The 25808-nt window shown below is 36.9% G+C and overlaps 1 protein-coding gene across 1 annotated transcript in view; it reads left to right on the top strand.

Annotated features, from left to right (window-relative positions):
* LOC122792897 (carboxypeptidase B-like) overlaps nucleotides 1-24780 on the top strand; it is a 531601-nt gene extending 506821 nt beyond the window's left edge. Inside the window, exon 12 of the mRNA XM_044060455.1 lies at nucleotides 24182-24780. Coding sequence (XP_043916390.1) covers nucleotides 24182-24363 — 182 coding nt within the window. The 3' untranslated portion in view covers nucleotides 24364-24780. The remainder of the gene's footprint in view (nucleotides 1-24181) is intronic.
* The last annotated feature ends 1028 nt before the right edge of the window (nucleotides 24781-25808 follow it).

The following is a 25808-nucleotide window of genomic DNA, read 5'->3' on the forward strand; positions in this document are numbered from 1 at the left end:
TGATAGGAGGATAGAGTGAAGGCAAAGTGAAGAGTACGAAAAAACACAAAGTTATCCAGGAGAAATACAAGAGCAAAGCCAGTTAGTAGTTAGATGTTCTTTAAGAAGGAGTTTGAATTTGGCAGTAGTAAGTTATTTAGGTATATGTTGGGGAATGCTATTCCAAACTTTTGCAACATGATTTACAAATAGAGTCACCAAAAGAGTTGAAGCATTTCTTAGGTTTTAGAAGAAGTTTGCTGTATGAATGGAGGAAATAGGTTGCATTATAAGGCTTGACTAGGTTCATTAGAGCTGGGGAAGCTTCTGGTTGATGTAAGATGTTGTGAGCAATAGTGAGTTGACTAAGAGTGAGAAGATTTGGTAGCTGGAGCCACTGTAGTTGTTTCAGAGCTATACAGTGGTGGGTTCTATTTTGGAGACCAGCAGCAAAGCAAGCGATTTTGTGGTAGGTTTCCTCTAGTTTGGACAGTTCGGATCTTCTAAGATTAGTATAGATGAGGGAGGTATACATTAAAGTAGACAGAAGATATGTTCTGGCTAAGGCTTGTCTAGTTGAGGTAGTGAGGAATGTCCTGGATATATATAGGCAGCCAAGTTTGATATGTACCTTTTTTACAGTAATGGCTATGTACTTATCAAATTTTAGAGCACAGTCTATTGTGACACCAAGTAACTTTGTGCTGTCATCTGGTTCAATAATAGTGCCATTGGAGGAAATTATGTGAATTGGAGAAACAGGAACAGTGTATTTATTACTGGAAAATATCATTAGCTTTGTTTTGTTAGGGTTTATTATGAGATGTCTTTCTTTGAAGAACAGTTCAATGTCAGAGTAGGTATCTATGATTGGAAATGGTGTTAGTAAAACAATAGGGCGGTTGTGGTACTATGTTTTGGTCTAAAGCCATGTTGGGATTTGGAGAGAAGGTTATTTTGTACAAGATAGGACAGTAGTTGATTATGAATGCATTTTTCAAGTATTTTGCTAAGAGATGACAGTATGTCACTGGGTCTGTAGTTAGATAAATCGGTGGATTGGCCACCCTTGTGCAGAGGAATAACATGGGAAATGTTCCATAGTGTAGGTACATATTGTTCAATAATGGAGAAATTAATAAGTACTGAAACTGGATATGAAATGGAGTCAGCTGCCATTTTAAGAAATTCGCTTGGAAGTTTATCTAATGCAAGTCTGGTGGATTTCAGTTGAAGGAGTTTCTTGATGTATGAGGTCTGAATGGGCTGAAATGAGAAAGCTGCAGATTCATGGGCAGTGGTTGTGGGTAAGGTTAGAGTGGTATGGGTACTGCTGTTTACTAATGACAGGATAGAGTTGATGAAATGAGAGCTGAAGTGTGCAGAGTTGCTTATATTGGGATTTAGGTTGGTTGGTGAAAGCATGATAGATTCTCCTGGATTGTATAGTTCAACGTAAAAAACTCATAAAGCTGGATCTACAACTTTGTAACAGTGTAACAGAGATTAAATGGTGAACAGTTTTGTAGAGTATATAGGATGCAATGAGCCATTTTTTAGGTTACAGTGAATGAGGCAAAATTCTCAGCTATCCCTTATTTTGCAGAATGTCTCTGATTTTCCCACATATTTTACCCTGCCTCTTGTAAATGTCTTGAGTTTCTGATAAATCACTAAGGATTACAATTAGTCAACAATGACAGTAAGTTTCACACATTTTATTCTTCAGAAAATTAATGTTGATACAAAAGTTCTTGCTGTATTGACTTTCTAAGCAAATTAGAGCAATATTTAAAAATTGTCCCTGATTTTGTGCCATTGTCCCACATTATTTTTTACTTTGTCCCTAATTCTTGAGCAAATAAGTCAAGAGCTATGGAATGGGGAGTTGTAGAAGTTGAAGTAGGTTTAGTGTAAAACAGTAGGTATTCCCCCTTTGGGAGGCAAATCTGCCATTGTTGTTATTACATTTATGAGATGGGTCATTTAAAATTTACTAAATATGGTAGAGGTGCATAGTAGGCTGTGAAGGAGAAAAGACGGCATTTCATTTCCAAGAATGTTTGGTCAGAAACAGCTTTACTTATCATAAAGATAAGTTTTTTAAAGGGAAAGAACTACAGGTACAATTTACTATCATAACAACACTGTCATTATGAATTGAAGGAAATGGGAGGTTGATTTAAGGTCTGGAACCAATAGAAAAAAATGTTAAATTATAGCAGGTTGATTAATCCATGGATATCTTGTCTATTATACTACATTCATGAAGAATACATTTGGGTGTCAATAAAGGGTTCAGTGACTGCTTAATTTTGTGGCACTACATGTTTTTTAATTTATTTGTTAACCAGGTAAGCTCACTGGGCACAAATGTCCCTTTACAGGGACAACCTAGCAGTATATTCTGATTAAGAGACTTGCTCAGAGTAACAAAGTGGACAGATGGACCATAGGTAGCTGCGTGTGGCCTTAATTATTTCTGCTGAAGTTGTTCTGAATATCAGGCTTTAGTAAAAAAAAAGTCAAAAATAACTTTATTGTCATTCAGCCACACACAAGTGCACAGCTGAATGAAATTATGTTCCTCCAAGCTCAACATAAACACAAACATTAACACAGCAACACAGAACAAATACAGATAATAACAATTTTGACAAGCCACCAAAGGCACAGAAGCTTCAATTGCCACATCTACACTCCAGTACCAGCTACAACCAACTCCTAGATCAACCACAGGCACAGAAACTTCAACCACTGCATCTCCACTACAGCAGCAAAAGCATCCAAATCCCAGTTCATCTGAAGGCACGAAAGCTGCAAACCGCTGCATCTCCACTCCAGCATCAGCAAATACAAGCCTCACACCAGACCATTCAACCCTGCACACTTCACAACTGCCTCCACCTGCAGACCCGAATGGCCACAACCAGTCAAAAGATCCTTCCTCCTCAGTCTTCACCATCCACTTCATTACCAACACTAGCTCCATCTCTGACATCATCATCAGCTCCAAATCCATTCCGGATCTCTCCGACCCAACAAAAACAATGTATTTCCAAACGTCACACCGGCAACCACATGCACATCCAGCCCAACTCACTAATGAATGCCCTACTTCCAAGTTTCACGTTCCAAAAAAAAAAAAAAAAAAAAAATAAGGCAAAAACTTACATCAGGTTAGCCTGGACATACTCAGACCAGGCAAGCAGACCTACAGATCAACAATACACGTAAGCACAAAACAAAACAATAAAGTACACAACCAGAACTGGAGAGGCTTCTGCCACATAAGGCACTGCCATCTTGACTATATATATGATCATGTGTCTAAAGACTTTGAATATTACAATGCAGCTTACGGTAAGTGTTTACAGGAATACCCAATATAGCTATCCTTGTATAATGTTACAGATAAATACTTAACAGAATGTTATTTACTGATAGTCTCAATGAAGTTCAATAAGGCTAGTCCATTCAAATGATAAGCATATAGCATTTATGTCCATTTTGTACATTTTGGGATATAAGTGCAATATTCTATGGACTAGATGATAAGCACAACTGTGAAGGTCATGAGCAGACATAAGGCATTAAAACAGTACTTCATTCAATTATTTTTTTTATAAATGCTGAGGGCATCATAAACTGAATAAACTATTCAGCATTTGTAATGATATAGATAGGACTTGTTTAGTTGCTCACTATTGTGTGAAAAATAGTTTGACAACATAAGATTGCTAAAACAGATTCAGTTTGCTATTCATTTAATGCTGTAACCTAGCTGCAGTGGGCACTGGTTGCTTAAATATAAATTATGACTGCTTTAGTGAATAAGCACAATGTAAAAATATATGTATAATGCTGAAAAATAAGATACAGTTTGGCCAGCTTGTTCAATAAGTGGAATCAGTGTAATAGGATGTGGGAGTTAGTACTACTGTATGGACACTAATTTTGCCCAGTAGATATTTGTTTCATTTATTTATTACCCATTTGTTTACCAAGATAGAGCACAGAGCCAAGTGGACTGAGGGCAGGTTCAGCCCAAGTGCAATGGAAATGTCATACAAGAAATGCTTAGGTGGAAACATTAATGAACAGTCATATACAATAGTAATAGCTGTAAAAATAGAGCATGTGTGGGCGAGGAGAGAAATATGTACAAAAACCTAGGAGAACTAGACATGAAGACAAATAAGTTAGAGAGAACTCACAATTACTTAGTAAATACTTAGGTGTCAGTAAACTCTGTGTTAGCATGGATTTTACAATAGAATTCTAGTGTGGATAGTAATTTAGAGTGGAAAGAATTAAAAAGGGCAAAGAAAGCTGTTTACTATAAACAGCAAAGAGAGTAGAAACATGCACAAAATAATAGCTGAGTCAGTTGATATGCATAATAGAAAAAAAATTGAAGGAGAAACAACTCAGTGAACACTCTAATATTAATAACAGACAAAGTAAGTTAACTAGTAAAATCTAAATGAAAAATCCAGCCAAGCTGGAACTTCCAATGAGTGACCTCTCAAACCTCTTGAATCAGAGGCACATGGGATATATGCAAATGATCATTATGAACACCAGGTGTTTCAGCTAATTGGTGATTCTAAATGTCCATGACTTGTTTTGTTGTTTAATTGGACAATTTCAGGCCAATAAAGCCAAGCCCCACTAGCTGTGGATATGCATATTTTAGCCTTGTTACAGTACAAGCAGAGTGTTTGACTAAGCATAAGAAACACAGGGCTGTTATATCCAGCTGATGTCCATTATCATTAGGGTGACTGCAAAACAGCCCAAATAACAAACTAAAACAATGAGTGAGAATAGTATCAACAGTACTGTTAGATTTCTCCAAAGCATTTGATACTGTTTCCCATACCCATCTTAGCCATCTTTCAAACCTAAATTTCTCCCTAAACACCCTATTCTGGTTCTCAAGTTACTTGTCTGACAGATCTCAGGCTGTGAAATGGATAAAAGGCACCTCACCTTTTCTACATGCCCCTACCGGTGTACCCCAGGGGTCCATTCTTGGTCCAATGTTGTTCAATATCTTTATCAATAATTTTCACTCTGCCATCTCCAATGCCAAAGTCATACAATATGCAGATGGCTCAAATGCAGTCTGCACTGCCACTGATCTCACCGATCTTCTAAGACCTAGACCACTTTCTCAACCACCGAGACCTGGATGCTCCAAAACCACCTTTCTCTAAATGCTAACAAATCCAAAATATTATTATTCCCACCCTCAAAATCCTTCCCTTTTGATAAAAATTCCTTCCATGTCCAAAGCCAAAACAACTACCCTACTGAAGTCGTTCCCTTTGCTAAATTACTTGGTGTAACTATTGATGAACACCTAAAGTTTGACACCCACATACAGCAAAATATAAAAAAAAAAACATCAAAAACTTGGCATTCTATACATAAACAATCATTTCCTCTTTCCTTCTGCTAGACATACACTTGCCTCTACTTTCCTCCTCCCCTCCCTTATGTACGGTGCTCCCTTGCTAACCAACCTATCTTCCACTATCTCTTCCAAACTTGAAAATTGTTACAATAACATTTCTAAATTTGTCACCAAAGCCAAATACTCCTCCCATTTATTTATTATTTATTTTATTTTATTTATTTTACATTTGTTGACCGGGCTAGTCCAACTGGATCAATGTCCATTTTCAGTGGAGGCCCGGGGAGAAAAGCTCCATTGGTTAAAACAAGATTAGAGAATACAAATACACATAAAACAAAAGCAGTAAGCATAAAGGATAAGAAGATTTTAGTATAGGTAATACACATCTAAGAGTAAAAAATATCCATAACAAGAAAATATTCAAGCAAATGGTTAACGACTTTCAATACGAAATTTGATAGCATCTAGTCATACAGTGTATCAATACATTGTTTTGAAAAAATGGTAGACAATATAAATTTTTTTTTTTTAATACAATATATGAGATCAGTAATATCTACAAATATACTATGTCAGAGGAAGTCAGTCAGGATATCATAGCAGAGAAGGAAGTATTGTGGTAGAGGAAATGAAGAAGGCAGGTTAGTCAGGTTTGGTACAAGAGCAAAGCCAGAATTTATTAAGATGTATTTACAGTTGTTTTTTAAAGAGTGGAAGAGTGGCCAAAGAGGAGATATTTGATGGAAGGTTGTTCCATATTTTGCCAACTGAGTTGGAAAAAAGGCAATTACCTGCAAAATTAATAGTTTTGGTACTATTGACTAGTAGTTTTTCTGAAGAACATAGTTGTTTCAGGTTGTTGTAGGGAGTCAAGAGATTACTGAGAACTGGTGTTTTAGATGGTTGATATAGAATTTTGTGAGCTATTAAGAGTTGTTGATAAATGAGCTTGTTAGGAAGTTCAAGCCAGTCTAGTTGTTTTAAGTTTAGACAGTGGTGAGTTCTAAACTGAGATCCTGTGGCAAATTGAGCAATATTATGGTAAGATGTAGTAAGTTTCTTAAGGTTACTTTTAGAGAGATTAGTGAAAATAGGGGAAGCATATAGAAGGGTAGAGATAAGGTGTGATTGGGCTAAGGTGGTCCGGGCTTCAGGTGTAAGGAAGGGTTTGATTCTGTACAGGGATCCAATCTTTTTATTAACTGTTTTTATTGTGTTGCTGATGTGACAATCATAGTTAAGATTATTGTCAATAGTAACACCTAGAAGTTTTGTTGAAGAATCAGGAGAAATTTGAGTGTTATCAGTGGAAGTAATAGAGAAGTTTATAGAAGTAGATTTACGGGTAGGTGAAAATAGTAACAATTTGGTTTTCTTAGGGTTAAGGAGTAGACAGCAGTCAGAGAACCACTGTCCAACAGTTGAAAAGGCTTTTTGTGTAAGAGACTGGAGTTCTGTTTGAGAGGAAGCAGTGCAAATTATAGTGGAATCATCTGCATATTGTATGCAGGTAGTGTTAGGGATAGCTGATTGGAGGTCATTAATAAAGATAGAAAATAGAAGTGGGCCTAGGATAGACCCCTGAGGTACTCCTAAAGAGATAGGAAGGAGAGCAGATAGAAAATTTTTCCAGAGTACTGCCTGGTGACGGTTTTCTAGATAAGAAGTAAACCAGGTTAAGGAAGAGGGATCCAGTGCAAGAGATTTTAGTGTGTGCAGAAGAAGTTTATGATTAACCATGTCAAAGGCTTTTGATAGGTCTATGAATAGAGAAGATGTAAGTTTATTATTGTTACGGTTATAGTTGATGGTGTTGGTAAAGGAGAGTAAAGCTGTGGTAGTACTGTGGGAAGGTCTAAATCCATGTTGAGTGTTAGCAAGTAGGTTATTATGGAGGAGATGGTTAAGTAGTTGTTTGTGTATACATTTTTCCATAATTTTGGCTAAAGGAGATAGAAGTGCTATGGGATGAAAGTTAGAGAAGTCATTAGACTTGCCTCCTTTGTGTAGGGGAATGATGTGGGATATCTTCCAGATCACAGGGAAAATACCTTCTTTTATAGATCTATTTATTAGGATAGAGACTGGGTAAGCAATGGCGTTTGCTGCTATTTGCAGGAATTCTGCAGGAAGCTTGTCTGCAGATGGGGTGGTAGGTTTAAGTTTTTGGATTAGAGATTGGATATAGGAGGTAGATACAGGTTGTAGGTGAAGGGGAGGAAGAGTGTTTTGTAAAGTAGGTGAGAGTAGTTTAGAAGTGTCAGGAGATAGGTGGTTTGCTAGAATTTGTATGGAATTGGTGAAGAAAGAATTAAAGTCATTGGCTATTTGTGTGGAATTGTCAGGGTCAGAATCTTGAGGGCTGGGTGTAATTGCTTGGCCTGGGGTTAGAAGATTATTAATACTGTTCCAAAATGTTTTAGGTGCCTTTTTGGTGGTTTTCTGTAGTTGAAAGTAATAGTTCTTTTTATCTGTCAGAATGGCTTTTTTGGTACTGTTTCTAAGCTCTCTAAAGTTTTGGTGGTCAGTTTGGTTTTTAGTCGATCGCCATTTATCCCAAGATTTATTTCTGAGGATGATTTTTTGCTTAGTATTCTTGGTTAGCCAGGGTGCTGTTTTAGTTTTGGTTCTAATGGTACGACTTGGGGCATGTTGATCTAGGATAGATAGGAATGATGAATTGAAGTATTCCACTGCTTCATTCAGTGGGAGATGTTTTAGTGGGGCCAAATTACATTGTGAAAGTTCAGCTTGAAACTGAACAGGGTTAAATTGTTTTTTTGAATGTAGAGTTCTGAAAGTGGTAGGTAAGGTTAGGTTAGTTTTGCATCTAATGATATAGGTTAGAGAGTGATCACTAAGGTCATCAGGAAGGGTGCCTGATTGGTAGGTTTGCAAGGGAGTATTAGGAAGAATCCAGTCTAAGGTGGTTTCCATATTGTTTGTTTTATTGGTTCTAGTGGGACTATTTATGAGTTGTTTAAAGCCATAAAGGTTGATATGGGAAGTGGGGTTAGCACTGTTACAGGAATGCCAATCTATGTTAAAGTCTCCTAAGACTAGTGTTTCTTGAGGGAGTTTGGTAGAGAGTTGGTTAAGGATATGTTCAAGGGTGTTGATATTATTTCCAGGAGGGAGATATGCACAAATGAGGTTTATGGATTTAGTAGTATTGACTCGAAGTTTAGAGCTAATTACTTCAGCATTATCGTCTTGAGTACAAGTCAGGTCTAAATGAATACTTTGGAGTTTTGTTTTATACAGAATAGCTACCCCTCCTCCCTTTCTGGTAGTGCGATCTAGTCTAATAATATTATAACCAGGTGGGGTAATTTCAATGTCTTTAACTGAAGGCTTCAGCCAAGTTTCCGTTAGGCATAAAATATCAAATTGCTGGGTTCTAAAAGGGCATGGAGTTGACTAATTTTATTACAAATACTACGTATATTGAGATGGGCAATGGAAAGTGAGTTGGGGGGTTTAGAGAATGAGAGAGATAAAGGTTTGGTTTTGTTGTGTTTTGGTTTTATTATGATGTGGGCCTGGATTGGGGTGAATATCTCCATCTAGTAGTAAGTGGAGGAGTGTGAAATGTTTTGTTGGGTAAGTTTATAGAGAGAGTCAAATGTTTTCTTGGATTTAATTTTTTTTAACTTGCAGTGTACTAGTCTGTGGTATTTGGCTAGTAGGTAGATGGGTTGTGAGGGTGGGTGTAAGAAGGCTGGGGATAAAGATGTTGCAGGTGTAGAGGTGTATTTTGAGGGAAGTGAAAGAGAAACATTCAGGGAGTATTCATAGGAGGTTAGGATGTAAGTAGTTACAAGAGAATATAATAGTAAAAGGGAGATAAGTATTTTCAGTTGTGGATGGATGGTTGATATGGGCATCTTGGTTTGAATGGAGGTTTGCAGAGAAGTGAGATATAGTTTGAAGGTGTGGTTTAGGGTAGTAGTACACTGGGAAGGTAGGGGAGAAGGTAGGTCTATGATGTAGTAGGTATAGTGTTAAGATAGGGGAGGAGGTAGTTTTGTTAAATTGGTAGGTGTGGTTTTAACAAAGAGGGTTGTTTAGTTTGAGATGTTAGGGATTTGATTGGAGTGGATTGGAAAGGGGTGTGCCTACATGTGAGATAAATGTAGGACCCCTGGGGTGGGTGGGAATTGGGGGTAGGGTAGGGGAGCGGAGTGAGCCCGAAAGGTGAACGGAGCGGGAAGAGCCAAAGAAGAAGAGATTCAGGTGAAACAATCAGTGAAGTGCTAATAGTACAGGTGAGTAAACCAAGGGGATATTAGTTTGTTTGATGGCGAGAGTTAGGAGTGAGTTAATGCTAGAAGTAGTAGAGAAAGTAGATGGAGGCAGTGGAGCACGAAGGGGCTAACAGAGGGTAAGATAAAGAGAGTTTACTGGGTAGAAATTGTTTACAGAGGGAAATATCCCTAGGAGAAGGGAGCCACCTAGTGGCAACAGCAGGTACTGCAACCATGGCTACTTACAGGGCTTACAGCTTTAAAAAGGTGAGGCAGGTTGCTGGGGATACTAATGGGAGTGTTTGGTCTGTTGGTTGGGAGAAGCAAGGTTTGGCTGCTGGCTGACCTGGCTTTGGGTTTTACAGTTACACTGAGAGAGAAGCTTACAAATGTTATTTAAAAATTGCAGGAACTGTAGAACGTACTTTCTTGTATCTTTCCAGGAGAAGGCTCCCAAAAGTGTTTTGGCTTTGTTCCCTAGAGTAGGGTAGGAGGCAGCAGTCCTAGTTAGGGTGCGAGATCCCAGACCTAGTCGTGGTCAGGAGGTGATACAGCTGGAAAAAGAGGGGAGAAGGAGATGATTTAAATATAGGGCAAACAAAACCTTGATAAAGCTCTACTATAAATACAGTAATCACTTTTCTAGGAATACAGTCAAATTCAGCCACAGTTCTTATTGGAAGTAGTGCAGACAAAAACAGAAAAAAAAAACTATCTTTACTGTGTAGGAGCAACAGCTAGATCAGATAATTCCTATATCTATGAGCTAACTAATGAGTTTAAACTAAGCACTTTATAGCATACAGAGCAAATCAATGGTAACCTCAATAGAATAGAAACACTAGATATACAAACAATTAAGCAGTAGAGGTAAATTAAGCAATCATGGACTACTAACTTAGGCATTTAAAATAAAGCAGACTGACCTGTGATAAAGCTCTACTTAAACTAAAACACTGGATGTAAGTACAGCTGAGCAGAGGAGGTTAAAAAAAAACATCATGGGTATATTGTACCGCTAGCATATATCTATATAAAGAGATTGTATTATTTATTAAGCAACTGTGTTTGCTTGGCCAAGTAGTTGGAGCTGGATATTGAGGGAGGGGTAAGTAGCAGTTAAAACTATCGCATTTTACTCCAAGCGCTACACAATAGTCTACGTACCTGTTAAGGATTAATCAAAGTTGCTGCATTCAATTTTTCAAGGATAAGTGAGAAAGCGGTTCATACAACAGAGACTACACACAATCGCAACACAATAGTGAGTGTTCCTGTTGGAGTATTAAATGCAGTTATTACGTTCCCCTTTTCAAGGTTAATTGCAGCCCATTTCACTGAGCATTACTCTACCGTGGTGTTTTCTAGTTTAGGTAGGCACCGCTACCTGTTAGTGTATAAAATCAGTTGCTTTGGGAGCGAGGTGGTCCAGGATGCCTTATAAGTTTTTACAATTAGGACCAATAGTTCGACATATGGTGGAAGAATACAAAAGCTACATAAAGCCCAGCAAACATGACAAAGATCCTTAAAGGAGTTTCTTTGCTGTTCTGGACATAGGAATCCGAGCATAAAAGGGTATGCGTGCGGACTTTGATAGTGCTCGGAAGAGAAGTGGAGTACTCAGCAGCTAGTAGGTTAAGCTTGTTGTGGCTACTGTTTAGGAACACGCTAAATTCTAGAGAAAGATGTATTGCCCTCCATTCTCTAAATTGGTTAGAACTCCATGACTATCTGGACTACCTCTAACTTACTACAGCTTACAGGCTAATATTCAACCTCAACAAATGCCCCACACTCACTAACATCCTACCCCTATACATGCCAAATAGAACTCTCAGATCTGAACACCAAAACTTAATTACTGTGCACTTCTCCTCTCTTTTTCCTTAGCTAAAACATGGAATTCTCTCCCCTCCTGCCTAAGGACAATGCAGAACACAGACAACTTTAAAACTCAGCTTCACTCCTATCGCTCTTCTAAATGGAAATACAACTGCATTCTCCCAACCTAGCTCTCTTACCTCTTGTGCAGCTAGGCTTCATATAAGCATGGTTCATTCTTAATAACTGCTAATCCACATGATATTTTGTTCCATGTAAATATTGTAAATAATGTTCTCTTTCACTTTGAAATGTATGTGTATTTGAAATCCACATGATATTTTGTTCTATGTAAAGATTTGAAATATTTTTTTCTTTCACTTCGATATGTATTTTTATTTGAAACTGTTTTTACTATACATTTCTGTATCTTTAACTGTATTTTATATTGTGGAGCTTTTCTCCCCGGGCCTCCACTGAAAACAGGCTCTGTGGGTCCAGTGGACTTCCCCGGTCATCAAACTGGAAATAAATAAATAAAATAAATAAATAAATAAGTTAATTAAAAAGATCAGCAAGGATCTAAAACTGACCATCAGGAAGACCAAAGCTAAACATGAACTGAAACTGCCATCAGAAGTCAAATATAACTGCAAGTCCTTCTTTACTTACATTAGGAAACTGAGAAGTATCACCTTGCAATGTGAGGAACTAATCCAAAACAGCATTACCCACTCTAACCCTATAGAAATAGCTAACATACTTGGCAAACAGATTTAGTGCTAATTTTACTTCAGAAACAGTTATTGAAATTTCACATAACTCTGAGCTCCACTCACTCCCTAAGATCATCATGAAACATGTCCTGGCTGTACTCTAAAATGCAAAAACACTACTTCCATGGGACCTGGCAATTTTCCTGGATCCCTAATGAATAGAACCAGACATACCCTTGCTGAACCCTTCCTATACTTCTTTAACCTAAGCCTAGCCACAAGGTATATACAAGAAGTTTGGAAAACAGCTATAGTGGCTGCCTGGTTTAAAGGGAGCCATAACATAGACCATGAGAACTACAGGCCCATCATTCTAATTACCCTAATTTGCAAGGCCAAGGAATGTATCATATCTGACATGTCTAGTCAACTTGGTAAATGTCTTTGAAAAGGTTAGAGAGACAGTGAGCAATGGTCACTTAGTCCATATAGCACATCTGGATCTGGTCAAGCCTTCAACACTGTGCCTCATGCTGGCATTATAAACAAGGTGAAAGAACAAATGGTACACCCTTACATGATAAGGTGGACTGCAAAATGGCTAAAGGTCAGACTCCAAAATTAAGGTGGTAGGTGCCACTTCATAAAGTAAACATTGGAGTACCGATGAGCTCAGTACTGGCACCCCTTATTTTTAGTACATACTTTACTAACCTCCATGCCACACACCCCGATTAATGGCTAACCAAATTCACAGATGACTGCAAGGTGGGTATCATTATCCATTTCCTCCACTTACACATAACTGTTTCAAACTAATAAAGAGGTGGGGTACAAACTAAATGCCAGAAAATGCATCATTGTCACCTGTGGGAAACACTCCTCATCTACAGCTTACAATATAGCCAGTATCCCTCTTCACATGAGTGCAGTAGTTAGGGATCTCAGCATCCAGCTCAAAAGTTCCTTTACCATGGACACCATTTTGCAACAGCAGTTAAAAAATTCTTCTGTCTAGCACAACTGATTTCCAAAAGTATATCATCCATGTCAAAGGTTGCCCCCTACATCACTCTAATTGTGTCAGTTATTGGGTATAATACCCCTTTAGGGCTGTACCTAGCCAGACATATTATGTAGCTAAAAAGGTCTTAATGGTGCCTGATGTAAAAGATTATTATCTTGGAAATACTTAGCTACTAAGGCAGACTAGAAGCCCTATTCCTATGTCTCTTATAGACTCCTGTGTGGCAGTATATGCCTGATGTTCTGTGCCATTAAGAACTCCACTCTAATGGAGTTCTCATAACTTCAGAAGAAAAATGGCAACTTTAACACCTACAGCAAAGATATGAACCTCCACCAACGAATAAATAAAACACATTGGAGCGACAGATTCATTACCCAGTGGTGGTGGTCCCATCGTTGGAACATCTTGTCAGTACATGTTAAGCAGAGTAGAATCCTGGCATCCTTCCAGATTAATCCTGAATACTGGATTGGTACTTGCAAGTTCATCCCTGACCTGACATGTTTTTACCTCCTGAAAGGGGGGGCTGCACCATGAAGGTGGTATTTGTCAAGACGCACACTATCTTCAGACCCACTTGCCTTTTAGTTCTTGTGATGATATGATCCTATAACACTTCTTATTATGGTTTGCTAGAATCTTCCACATTATTAACACTAACTTTAAATATTTGATTATCTGCAGTGAGCTGAAGCACAGGCACTGGGTAAGGAAGGTAGTGAAAAGTAGAATGAGAAATCCTAAACTTTACTACAATACTCAAGATAATAAACTGCTCACACTTGTGGTAAGTACTGTAAGAAGAAATGAATGCTTCATATAGTGGAACACATTCCATCAGACTTAACAGAACAAAGCCAACTTAACACACCACCAAAACAAAAGAATACTGTGAAAGGGCTAAACAGTCACACTCTTCTTGCACAAAAATTTTATAAAATATGGATTTGGAAATAATAAAAATATGGAGGTTTGGCCTTGCCATTAAAAAAGGTCCTTGTGGTTTGCCTTGTACACCAACCTGAAACTTTCCAACTCCATCCCCAGTGCAGCATCAGCATTGTTGGGAGGGGCCACATTTTAAATGCAAGCATGAAAACATTTCTAAATAACCAAAACAAAAATGGAGCAACTAGCATAAAAAAGACAAAGAACCAATAGACCATACTAGGGCACTAACCTGACAGCCAGAATAAATTACAAAGATATATATTTTAGTCACAAATTTCACAACCAGAATAAACAGCAAAAGTATTTAGACTCCTGAAGTGTAAACAGTAAGATCTAAAGAAAACAAAAGCTAGTAAAACAGTGGATTCCTGCAGTCCTTCTAGAATAAAGTGCTAAACAATGAAATTTAATTCATTAACATTTCTAACTTTTTTTAAAAAAAGGAACAAATGTATTTAAACAGCTTATAATCACTAGAAATCCCGATCTGAGAAAAAGAAGCCACCCCCAAAGAAAACAGCCTAACACTTGCTCGTATCATCTCACTTATGATATCAAGTGTAACAAGTGGAAAGGGCCTGAACAAAATGCTCCATGCACAGCTTATCTCAGTCTCTGATGAAGCCCTTAGTTTGTGTGGGATGAAAGCACTTAACATTCTTTTGTATATTAAAGCTTCAGCTGGTTTACTTTTGTGATTTGGTATACTTTCTTGTGGACTATAGCAGTACATGATTTGTTTTGGTTATTGTTTGATAATCAAGGCATTTTTCTCCTTTGGGTTTGACAAAGTCCACCTTGGATGAACCCCCTGGTTTTTTTTTTCGGAATCCTTGATGTGACCAAAGAAAAATTTGATCATGTAGTGAACTGTTAAAAAAACAGCTGGTGATAGAAGTCAAATGAACTATCCATGTGTACTAACACCAATCACAATTTATTAAAGAACCAACATAAAAAGCATCCAGTTACAAAGATTGAACAACGATCAGTTCAAAATAAAAGTATTTGGTTAAGCACTTTCATCCTATTTAAATCAGGACTTCATCAGAATCTAGCTGTCATAGTGAAATTGACTGTTTAAATATGCCATCAAGAATAAATCACATGTTGTAATTGGCCCAATCACTATGAAGTTGTCATGGAAACTATCTAAAACAGTAACTGAAATATTAACAGCAAATCTCAACAATATGTAAAACCTAAAAACTAATAATACATTTGAATAAAAAATCAGTCCAAAGCAATAGAACAGCAGCCTTATTGAATAAAAAGCAAACATAATCATAGATCCATAAACAATAATATAAACTTGTTATAAAATAAAAGCATCTAGACAAAATATGTTTACAAATACCAACTCTACAGATGTTTAAAAACTGTTAAAATCATCAAACTAATTGAGTCACTAAAGATATTATAGAATTCTATAATGGTGTTAAAATGGAAAGAAAGATTTGTTTAAAAAAATTCTTATAATTTAGTGTTCTTAAGTTTTAAAGCTGGTGTGATAGAGGTATGTTCATTAAGACCTGGGAAATTAATGGCATTTAATTTCAACTGCCATTTTAATTCTCTGTATTCAATGAGATTTTCCCAATTGCCTCCCCTCTTGTCAATAGGGACTATTTTTAAGATACTAAATAAGTCCTTGTTTCCATTAATACAGATCAAACAATGTTTATACAGTGCATTATTTGCATTTTTAATTCTAATGTCATAATTATGTTCATATATTCTTTTGAGAAGGGCACGTTCCGTTTTGCTTACATAAAAAGCAGGATATTTTGTACAGGTCACAAGATAAATCACACCCTTCATCCAACAGTTACCAATAACCAAACAAATCTTAATGTTCCTATAACATTCTAAAAATATCTGCGGTGTTTCTAGCATGTAACTACATTGATTACAGGAGCCACATTTTCTTGTTCCATAATTATTATTCTGATTAAAAGGTTGTTGTGTGTTCAAGAATTTTTTGATATTTCTTCCCGTTTCATACATACATTTTTTTTTTCACAAACTTTGTTAAAAATGTCTTCATTTATCTTAAAAATACTCCAATTGTTTTTAATAATATTCTTCACAAATTCTTTTTGGTCATTATATTCAATTAATAATATCTGTGTGATGTTTTTTGTGGTGTTATGTACTCTATTTTTGTTAAAATTGATCATACTAGTTTCTTCTGCACTTACTAAAGGGTAATATTTCATGCTCCAAGCACTCAGGACTTATTTTGCTATGGTGTTCAGTAATGAAACAGGGTACCCTCTCTTCAAAAACAAATTGTAGATAGTGTTGAATTCTGCTCTAAACAAATCTATATTGGAACACATCCTTGCTACTCTCACTAACTGCCCTTTAAACAAGTTTTTGTTAATATAAATTGGATGGCTGCTGTGAAAATCAAGTATAAGTTTGAAAAAGTTGGTTTTCCTGAATACCGTCATGTCAAATTTTTTGCGTTTGTGCTCTTTTTGATCATCACATCCAAGTAATTGGCATTTTTAGAACAAATTTGGTGTGTGACCTTTAAGAATAATGTTGTATTGTTTAAATATGTGTTGAAATCCTTAATCTATTCGGGGGGGCTGTCCTAAAAATGAACATATCATCCAGGTACCTGGAATAAAATTTCCAGTTAGCATTAAAGGATGAGTTCAAGACATATTTTGTTCCCGGCTATACATTACTAAGTTTGCATAAATCGGGGCACAGGCCACACCCATAGCCACTCCTTTAAGTTGTTTATAGTACTCTCCTTCAAAACAAAATAATTTTTTTGTTTAATATCAATTCTATTAACTCTAACAGGAGTTTAATCAGCCTATTGTCTAAATCTGTTAGTTCTAGCAGGGCTGACTGGAAAAAAATTAAGTCCAACTGAATATGGCATGCAACCAAACAGATCCATAACATCAACTGAGAGAAACATGACACCGTCACAATAAAAACCTTGGGGAGGAAGTGCCATGAATCCTTTAGAATGTAATAAGTGGATTATAAAAATTCTTTTAAGGTTTGCTCCACAAATACAGCTAGCAGGTAAGTTTTTGAACTTGGGCAGCTACAACCCATCTAAAGGGTGGATTCATTACGTTTTTGTGAGTCTTGGGTATGTCAAAATCTGCTGGTATAATGGGATTTTTCATACACAGGAAGTTGTGTTGAACTGGTGAAATTGTTCCTTCTAATAAACAATCCTCCAAAAAAGGCTATTTTCCTGTCTGCTATGTGAATTTCATTTTTGCACACAATTTCATATTTGTCTTCCTGCTGTAGTAAGTGAAAAATCTTGTTGGAATAATCTACTTTGTCCGTAAGAATTATTCCCCCACCCTTGTCTGGCTTCATGACTCTTATACTGGCATCTGTTGCTGAAGTTTGAAAAATATGTTTCTCTTGTTTGTTCAAACTGTTTCAGTAAAAGTGCAGGGATTTCTCAAGCTCATATATATCTGTTTCACAGCTTTTTTCAAATAATGCCATTAATGGGTTTAGTGGGAGATTGAAAGTACTATATTTCTTCCACTGAGGGTTAGTGTCAACTACTGTTTCTTGTCCCTCTTTAAAATCCACTGTGAAGTTCAACTTTCTAATAAATAGTTTAAGTTTGAGTAAAGTATACTTGATATCCATATGTTTACAGGGTATAAACGTAAATCCTTTTCTAAACAAAAAAAGTAGCTCTCTGTAATTTTAAATTTCAAGTGAGCTGTAGATGAAAATATTAAAACCATTAAAATTTAACATAACACCATTATAAAAGGATTCACCGTTGGAATATTGTTGTTCCTTTGTTTTTTCTGAGAGTTGTGCCTTGTTTTTGTCTCCCTATAAATTTCTTTTTCCCTGAACTTAACCCATTCCAAGTTGAGTCCCCATGAAAATGGTGGAGATTGCGTGAAGAAATAATTGTAAGAAAATCTGTAGGGGATCTATTTACTACTCTTTTGGTTCTCTCTAATAATGGAGGAAATTCATCTAAACCCATCTCTGTGTGATGTTTCGGTACCGGAGGTGGAGAATGATGTACAGCTGTTTCTGTTCTAGCTGGCCACTGTTTAATATATCTACTGTGAGTATGCTCCTTAAAGGATTTTGATAAAGCATATGCCATATTATTGGAATATTCATTATAATCTCTTACTAGTTTTTTCTTATTCCTATACATAACTGTTTTATAATTATCATCTACTTTTGATGTGAGAGATTGGCTCACAATAGCCTGACACAAACTAGATGCAAATAGTTTAAAAGTCTAGCATTTTTAGTCACTCTTTCCTTGTATCTGGCTTGGAAATTGAATTTATGTCTAAATGTTCTTTCTGTATCATACTTGGTATTTTTTCTGGCAGCATGTGGAAGTCTGCTTTTAACTCCTGACTCATTGCTTTTATTTATTCAGGATAAGACTGAAGTCAGCTGATGGCTGCATCATTTGTCTGTAGGAATGCCTGCCACCACTGCTGTTTGTACATACCATAGAGCAGTAATAACAGGGATTGGTAATGGATCATGACCTCATTGCAACTACATTACCCTGGGTTCCATCACTGGCATTAAATCCAGGAACTATATCACATAGATCACATTTTGATGAAAATGTAACACCCATTTATTTCTCTCAGAATATTTTCTGAGGAATAGATCCATAGAACATTTAAGCCATGCCTGCTCTCTCTAGATTAGTGAGCCAAAAGTCTCTGATTTAATTAATCTTAATTGAGCTCTGGGGAACATCCTTGCATTATTTGCTAAGGTGCCTATTTGTTTGGTAGTACATGATACAGTCTAAATGAAAACCCTTTGCTGGCTTGTGGCAATGGAGAGTAAACAAAGTATGAGTCATAATGAATGAAAACACAGAGCTATGGTTTGGGTTCAGAACACTATTGTTTTATGTTTAGCTATTGAATCTCTTCAGGTTTCATTTAGAAAATTATTTGGGAAGAAATCATACACCTCCAATTTTTATTATTTGTTAAGTTGTTGTCTTATATTCCAAAGACTATGACAGAGACTACCATATGCCTTTCTTCCTAGTGGTGGTGACATGCAATGGCATCACAGAAGTGTGCACTTTTCTGCATGCACATACTTAGATTTCAACCACCTCTTCACCCAACCCCCTAAAGTAGGCAGGGTCAAGAGATTCACATACACCTCAATCCAGATTGGGAAAACTCACCTTGCCTCTTCTTTCCACTGACCTATAGCTCCGCCCAAAAGTTCCCCAAACTCCCTATCCCTCTATAATCTTCCTTCCTTTATTTCATTAACATTTTGTTTTTTTTTTCCCTCCTCACAGCTGACAATCAGCTACCACCAGCTCCTTTCTTCTGCTCATTCATCAGGGTCTACCAGGCCCACCATAGCCTCACCTGGGTTGGACCTGATAGGAACAGTACTGGCCCTTGAGTCCCAAGTACTTGGAATCTAGTGTCTCAAAGCAAGGGACTCAAGTGCATTGCAGGCTGCTACTCAAGCTCAAACTGAAATATGAGTGTGGGCAAGTAGCTGTGGGGAGGGAAAGGGAGAGGGTTTAGGTTTAGGAATCCAAAAAAGGGTTTTAGTTTTAGGGATCAGAAAGGGGTTTTAGGTTTAGGGAGGGGGAGTTTTGGTTTAGGGAGGGGAAACGGGTTTGGGGCTTAAGGAGGTATTGAGGAATTATGTTTTAGGGAGGGGGTTTGGAGTTTAAAGTTTAGAGTGAGTTTGGAGACTTAAGGATTGGGGGGGTGGAGATTAATGAAAAGGGAGCAAGGACTCTGTTGGGTACTGGGTGGGAATTTTAGGGTTAAACTTTAGGTTATGGTAAGGCTTGACAGTTGTATAGGGTCAGGTGTGGGGAAGGCTATGAGCAGGTAAGAGTGAGTATGTATGCTGTGAGCTACTAGTATGTAAGAATGTGTAGTAGACCCCAAGCTGACCCATGTCCACTGCTGTTGAGGAGATCAAGAATGCAGGTACAGCATCCTACTACAGCTGATGAGTGTGCTGTGACTACTACCACCCTGTGGCACCATTGCAAGCTCCACAAGTACTGCCTTCAGGAGATGAAGCTCTTCTTGTACACGTTTGCAACCTCCTGACCAAATGCTATACTCTTGAAGCTCAGAGCTCACCATGTTTTTAATGCTGCTATTGCAATGAACCAAGGCTGCTTCCCTCCACCTAGGATGAGTGAGCCAATGTTGGCTACTCACTCCCATTCTCCTCTGCATGGCTCCTTGACTACCTATGCCTCTAGTCAAGCACTGTTTATATGTGATGCAGGAAGGGCTTTATCCTGTTTGCTATGGGACCACATCAAGATTTTACTGATTACTAAATTGGAAATTTTACATTTACATCTTTGCTGGTTATAGTTCTTTTCCATAACAAGTTAAAAACCCAAGTGAGAAAAAAGTTTAATATTTGTTTCCTGGCTTGTTTAATAGTTCTCTAAAATACGTAACTGTTTGATTCAGTTTATAATATCACCCTTGTTTAAATGCAATTTATAGGTTCATAGGTTCAGGTGTCAAGCTTTCCTAATAGCCTTCAAGAAGTTGAATGCCTTGACTCAATGTTGATGTTTTTGACTTTCTGTATACTTTTTGAAATAAATGAATGATTGGTTTCAGATAGTAATGTATAGCTTATTCCATAATCTTGGAAATGTTGTTTAATGTACCTGTCATTTTTTTAATGTTGCTATTTGTTTTTATTATTACATTCTTCCAACTGGTGTTTACAGGCTTTAAAAAGAGCCAAATCAAACACTGTCTGAAAGACCAGGCAGAGATAATTTTAATAGTTTATAATAATGACATTTCTAGACTGGTAATAGGGTTGCAGTTCATGAGACATTGACGGGCCTAGCCTATATTCCCTGTTGTCCCCAAGCACTGGCTGGTGAAGTGACTTCCTTAATGTCACACAATAGGCAAATGAGGACTGAGGGAATTGAACACCATACCAAAAGAACTTAAACTCACAGCTGTAACCCTCTGTGCCAGCTGCCAGCTTTCATAAAGCCCTTTTAAATATTTCAGCTTTCTAACCCTGTGATTGTTCTACTAAGCAACCATTGTACCTCTTCAAGTCATTTAGGTTTGCAAGTAGGATAAGAGGATGGAGGATGTACCATAAGAAGAAATAATTAGTGAAGTTAGGGGGATGTTCCAGTGATGGAGCTTATGTAAAACTACAAACTTAAGAAGCATTTCCTGCAAATACAACAATGTAAGATAGTTCTTTTCTTCTGCATTTTTCCATTTTTTTAAATTATTTTGGCAAGTAATCTAACCTATTTTGTGTGTGTTTTTTATTTAATATTGGTCAACATGCCATGTGATAAACTACTTCTGTTCTCCTCAGGTATGTCATTAGTAAATCAAACTGTCTAGATCCTGTGTTGTTTTTGCTTCAGATTTTCAGTCACAGTGGAAAACAGTCGCTTCTTCCAGCTCCCATCTAGTCAACAAATGAACAACACATCCAATTAAAATGCATTCAAGAAGAGATAATGCTCTTCCTTGTGATTTCCTCATAGTTTTCTTTACCGTGTTACAACTTTATGGGAATCAGTGCTGGAATCAACAATGCCCTTGTCCTAGCAGTTTAGTTGTGGATTGTCTCACCATCAACTGTCAATAAACGTGCATGTGCAATCTTGGTTCAGATGGGTACTCTCCAGCTTTCCTTTTTTGGCAATACTTTAGCAAGACTAATAATATTCCTCCCATCAGCTTAAACATTTAGTACTCCTGGACTTCACTGCCACTCCCCCTCGACTGGTATAACATCCCACATCATCCCATGGGGGATGCTGCCTTGTCATTAACTGCATTTTATTTTCTAGGAAGTGGGACATTAGAGCCAGTTGTCAAGTTAGGTTTCATGTACAGCTAAATGTTCATGAAGTAGAGTGTGGTATGGATTTAAGGATGGAACAGATTGTGGTGGCTGGGTAGGCCTTCAGGGGTAGTGAAGATCAGGGGTGTAGTTTAGGGGTTTACCAGCTATTGCTATAGAGCCCGGTAAGCTTTAATAACACTTTTCTATTCTTCAAACATCTGCTTGTGTTCACTGTCATATGTCACTGTAGTTGTCCTACCTAAAAATCATGTGGATTTTAATTAGATGCCTCTACTGCTTAAACAGTTTTAAATATATTTTAAGATCTTACATTTGTCCTGGACTACATCTTTCTTTGAATAACATTACTATTTATTCCATGCACAATCTTATCTCTTAACATTTGCTGTAATATATTTCCATAATTATATTTCTAGATCAGGTCTCCTAATTTAATAACATACTCAGACACATATTGTTTAAGATACCTTGCATATGAATCAACGTGAATCTTTGTACTTTTCCACTTAGGTTTTACTACTAAAATATTTTTTGAAGGTTTTCATATAAGATTTTCCTTGGTTTTATCAGGGTCCAGGTTATTTCTTAATTAGACTGTAGAGTATGTCTTTTACTACAGTGACACACATTTCTTATTTTCTGAATTAATTTCAAATCTCAGTGGTAATAGTGACAAAAATAATTTTATTATTTCACATAATTCTTCCCACAACTGGATTTCTACACCAGACCTTGCTAAAGTAGTTACAGTTCAACTTCTTTTATTATTCTTTCTTCATTCAAAACTCATACAAGTCATTGAAATACTTTTCATTAGAAATCAGAAAGCAATGTCCTCTTATCTACCTATAACTTTCTTTCCATCTTTATAAAACCACTGAATCTACCTCTCATGGTAAAACTGTATGCAAAATGCACATTATCATCTGTCTTCTATTATTTTTGTGGTATAACCTAAAACTCTCCATGGTTTATTTCTCAGACTTGCCACATTAATATAAAAATTCTTCTTGATCACCTCTTTGTAGGCCCACATTATACCTTACTGAACCATGTGTAGTTTTTAGGCTCTCTGTACTTTTACTGGCTTCAACTGCATACTCAGCATAATACATTCATTCTATTACCTCAACCTGTGCCCAGCCTCTGCAAGAGGTAATGAAACATCAGGCAGTCAGCCATAACATATTGTTCTCAGATAAGTATCAAAACTCTGTCTGTGAAAAATTGTAATGTGAACTTTTGAATATCAAAGTTGAATGAAATGATCCCATTATTGGGATATATCCTTTTATGCAATCTAATTAGTTCCAGTTTAAAACACTTATACTAACTGTGGATTTGGGATTTCAGCAGAACTACTATACTAGGAATGGTTATTTGTTGAATATGGCAACACAGAGCACTTTATTTCATTACAGTGGCATTTTGCCTGGAAGTAACCTGTACTCTTAACTGTCCCGATTTTTGCAGAATGTCCAGATTTTTGCCTTATATTTTTGGTCTGTTCCTCGTAAAATTTGTGATTTTCTGTCAAATCACTGGAATGATCTCTCGACTGAAGTAATTAAATAATGATATACATTTGTGTTTCAGAGTTCATATCCTTTAGAAAAATGCATGCTAAGACAAATCCCGTTATGCAAGCAAGTGTCTAAGAGCAATATTTAAAATTTGTCTCTATTTTTGGGCCTTTGTCCCCCCATTCTGTCAGGGTTTGTCCAAAATTTTTGCACAAAGAGGTTGAGCGGTATGATCACATCACCACTGAGAAATTCCATCTTTAGCGGGCTAAGATGAGTCCGCAGTATCCGTCTGATGTACTTTTATAACTTTGCTCCAGTTCAATCTGTAACTGAGAGGTGCATAAGTGAACATCAGAGCCAGGAGTTATATTAAGTTATATGTTCCTGGGTATGTGTATTTTGGATTTTATAGTTTTAACAGACTGCCAGACTTGGAGAATCCAACTTCTGATTTGATAAAAATGACTAAACTCCAGGCATGGTGTAGTATAGTATTTAGTATGGGTCAAAAATAAAATGTTATTGCAAACTGGCCAAAGCATTGCACAATATTAATTTATATGCATTCATTTTATAGCTGCTGTAACTCATTCTGTCACTTCTTTTTCTTGTAGACCCTGCTGCTGGAGCTTCACTTGACTGGGCTTATGAGGAGGGTATCAAATACTCCTTTGTATTTGAACTTCGAGACACAGGCAGATATGGTTTCCTGTTGCCAGAGTCTGAAATCAAGCCTACCTGTGAAGAAACAATGGTGGCTGTCAAATATATTCTTAAATATGTTTTGCTGCAATAACTTTAAGATGTTTTTGAAAGAAATAACAAAACGCTTAATTTCTAATCTAACAGCACAATATAAAGGCATATCATGTATGCAATAACAAAATGTTTAATGTCAAATTTAACAGTACAACATGAAAACGTTTAATGAAAAATGATAAAAATGCAACACAGTCTTAAGCACATCAGCTTATTTTTGCAGCTGAGATACAACAAAAGAATACATGAGAATTTGATAATGTTCAGACTGTATACTTTCCTTCCTCCAATGATGCATTGTGATAAAAAGGGTCTATGTCACATAATCAAACTTGTAAAATTTTGAACACCATAAGTTCGAACTTGGAAGTTCTAAATGTGATAACATCGAAACCTCACAACAGCAAATTTTTTCCCAGGGAAAACATTCGCTGTTCCGAAAAACACACACACAACACAGGCACACCAAAAACCATATGTACCTACACTAAACCTTACATACACAACTATCTATGCACTAACCTTAACCCAAACCCTAAGGTCCGTCACTATCGCAGACTTACCTTACCTGCACCCTAACCCTAAATTCCGTCACTATCGCACACTTACCTTACCTACACCCTAACCCTAAAGTCATTCACTATCACACACTTATCTTACCCGCACCCTAACCCTAAAGTCCGTCACCATCGCACACTTACCTTACATGCACCCTAACCCTAAAGTCCTTCACTATCGCACACTTACCTTACCCACACCCTAACCCTAAAGTCCGTCACTATCGCACACTTACCTTCCCGCACCCTAACCCCAACATCTGTCACAATCACACACTTACCTTTACCCCATTCCGTAACTTTTGCACCACAGTGGAGAAAATGTCCAAGCTGCAGAAACAGCCAACCAAATTCTTTCCCTGAGAAAGTATTCAGATTTCCGTGGCTTCGACATTTTCAACTTTTGAACTTCCCCTTTCTAACTTCTAGTGTTCAAACATCTAGCAGTTCAATTACATAACATAGACCCGATAAAAAGATAAAATTAATACTTTGTAAAGATTATAGGGCCTCTGCCATTCTGAAGTAAGTACAAGCCATTTCAGAAACTGCATCAACAGATGGCAGCCAGAAACTGTAATAATCATTATAGTTATAACAATATATTTCACTCCCCATGTATTTTACATAAAATAATGAATTTTATGTTCAAATTTCCTGAGTCAATCAGAATACCTTGGAGCTATGTTTTTGTACACAAGTTGAGAAGAGAAAAGGATTCTCACACATAAAAAAAAAAAAACACAAGGAAACAATATAGTTTCTTCCACATTCTTTCTCCATGTGCTCATTCAAACATTTGTTGAACCCTTCTATTTTCTGTCTTTTCCCTCTTCTGTTATTAAATTATTCTATTGCTTGAGACTCCATAGCTGATTGTTTTTCCCTTCTGCAATGTGCTACATACCCTTATCTATATTAAATT

The sequence above is a fragment of the Protopterus annectens genome, chromosome 2.part0 (assembly GCF_019279795.1).
Source record: "Protopterus annectens isolate FY-2018-M chromosome 2.part0, PAN1.0, whole genome shotgun sequence".
Lineage (NCBI taxonomy): Eukaryota > Metazoa > Chordata > Ceratodontiformes > Protopteridae > Protopterus > Protopterus annectens.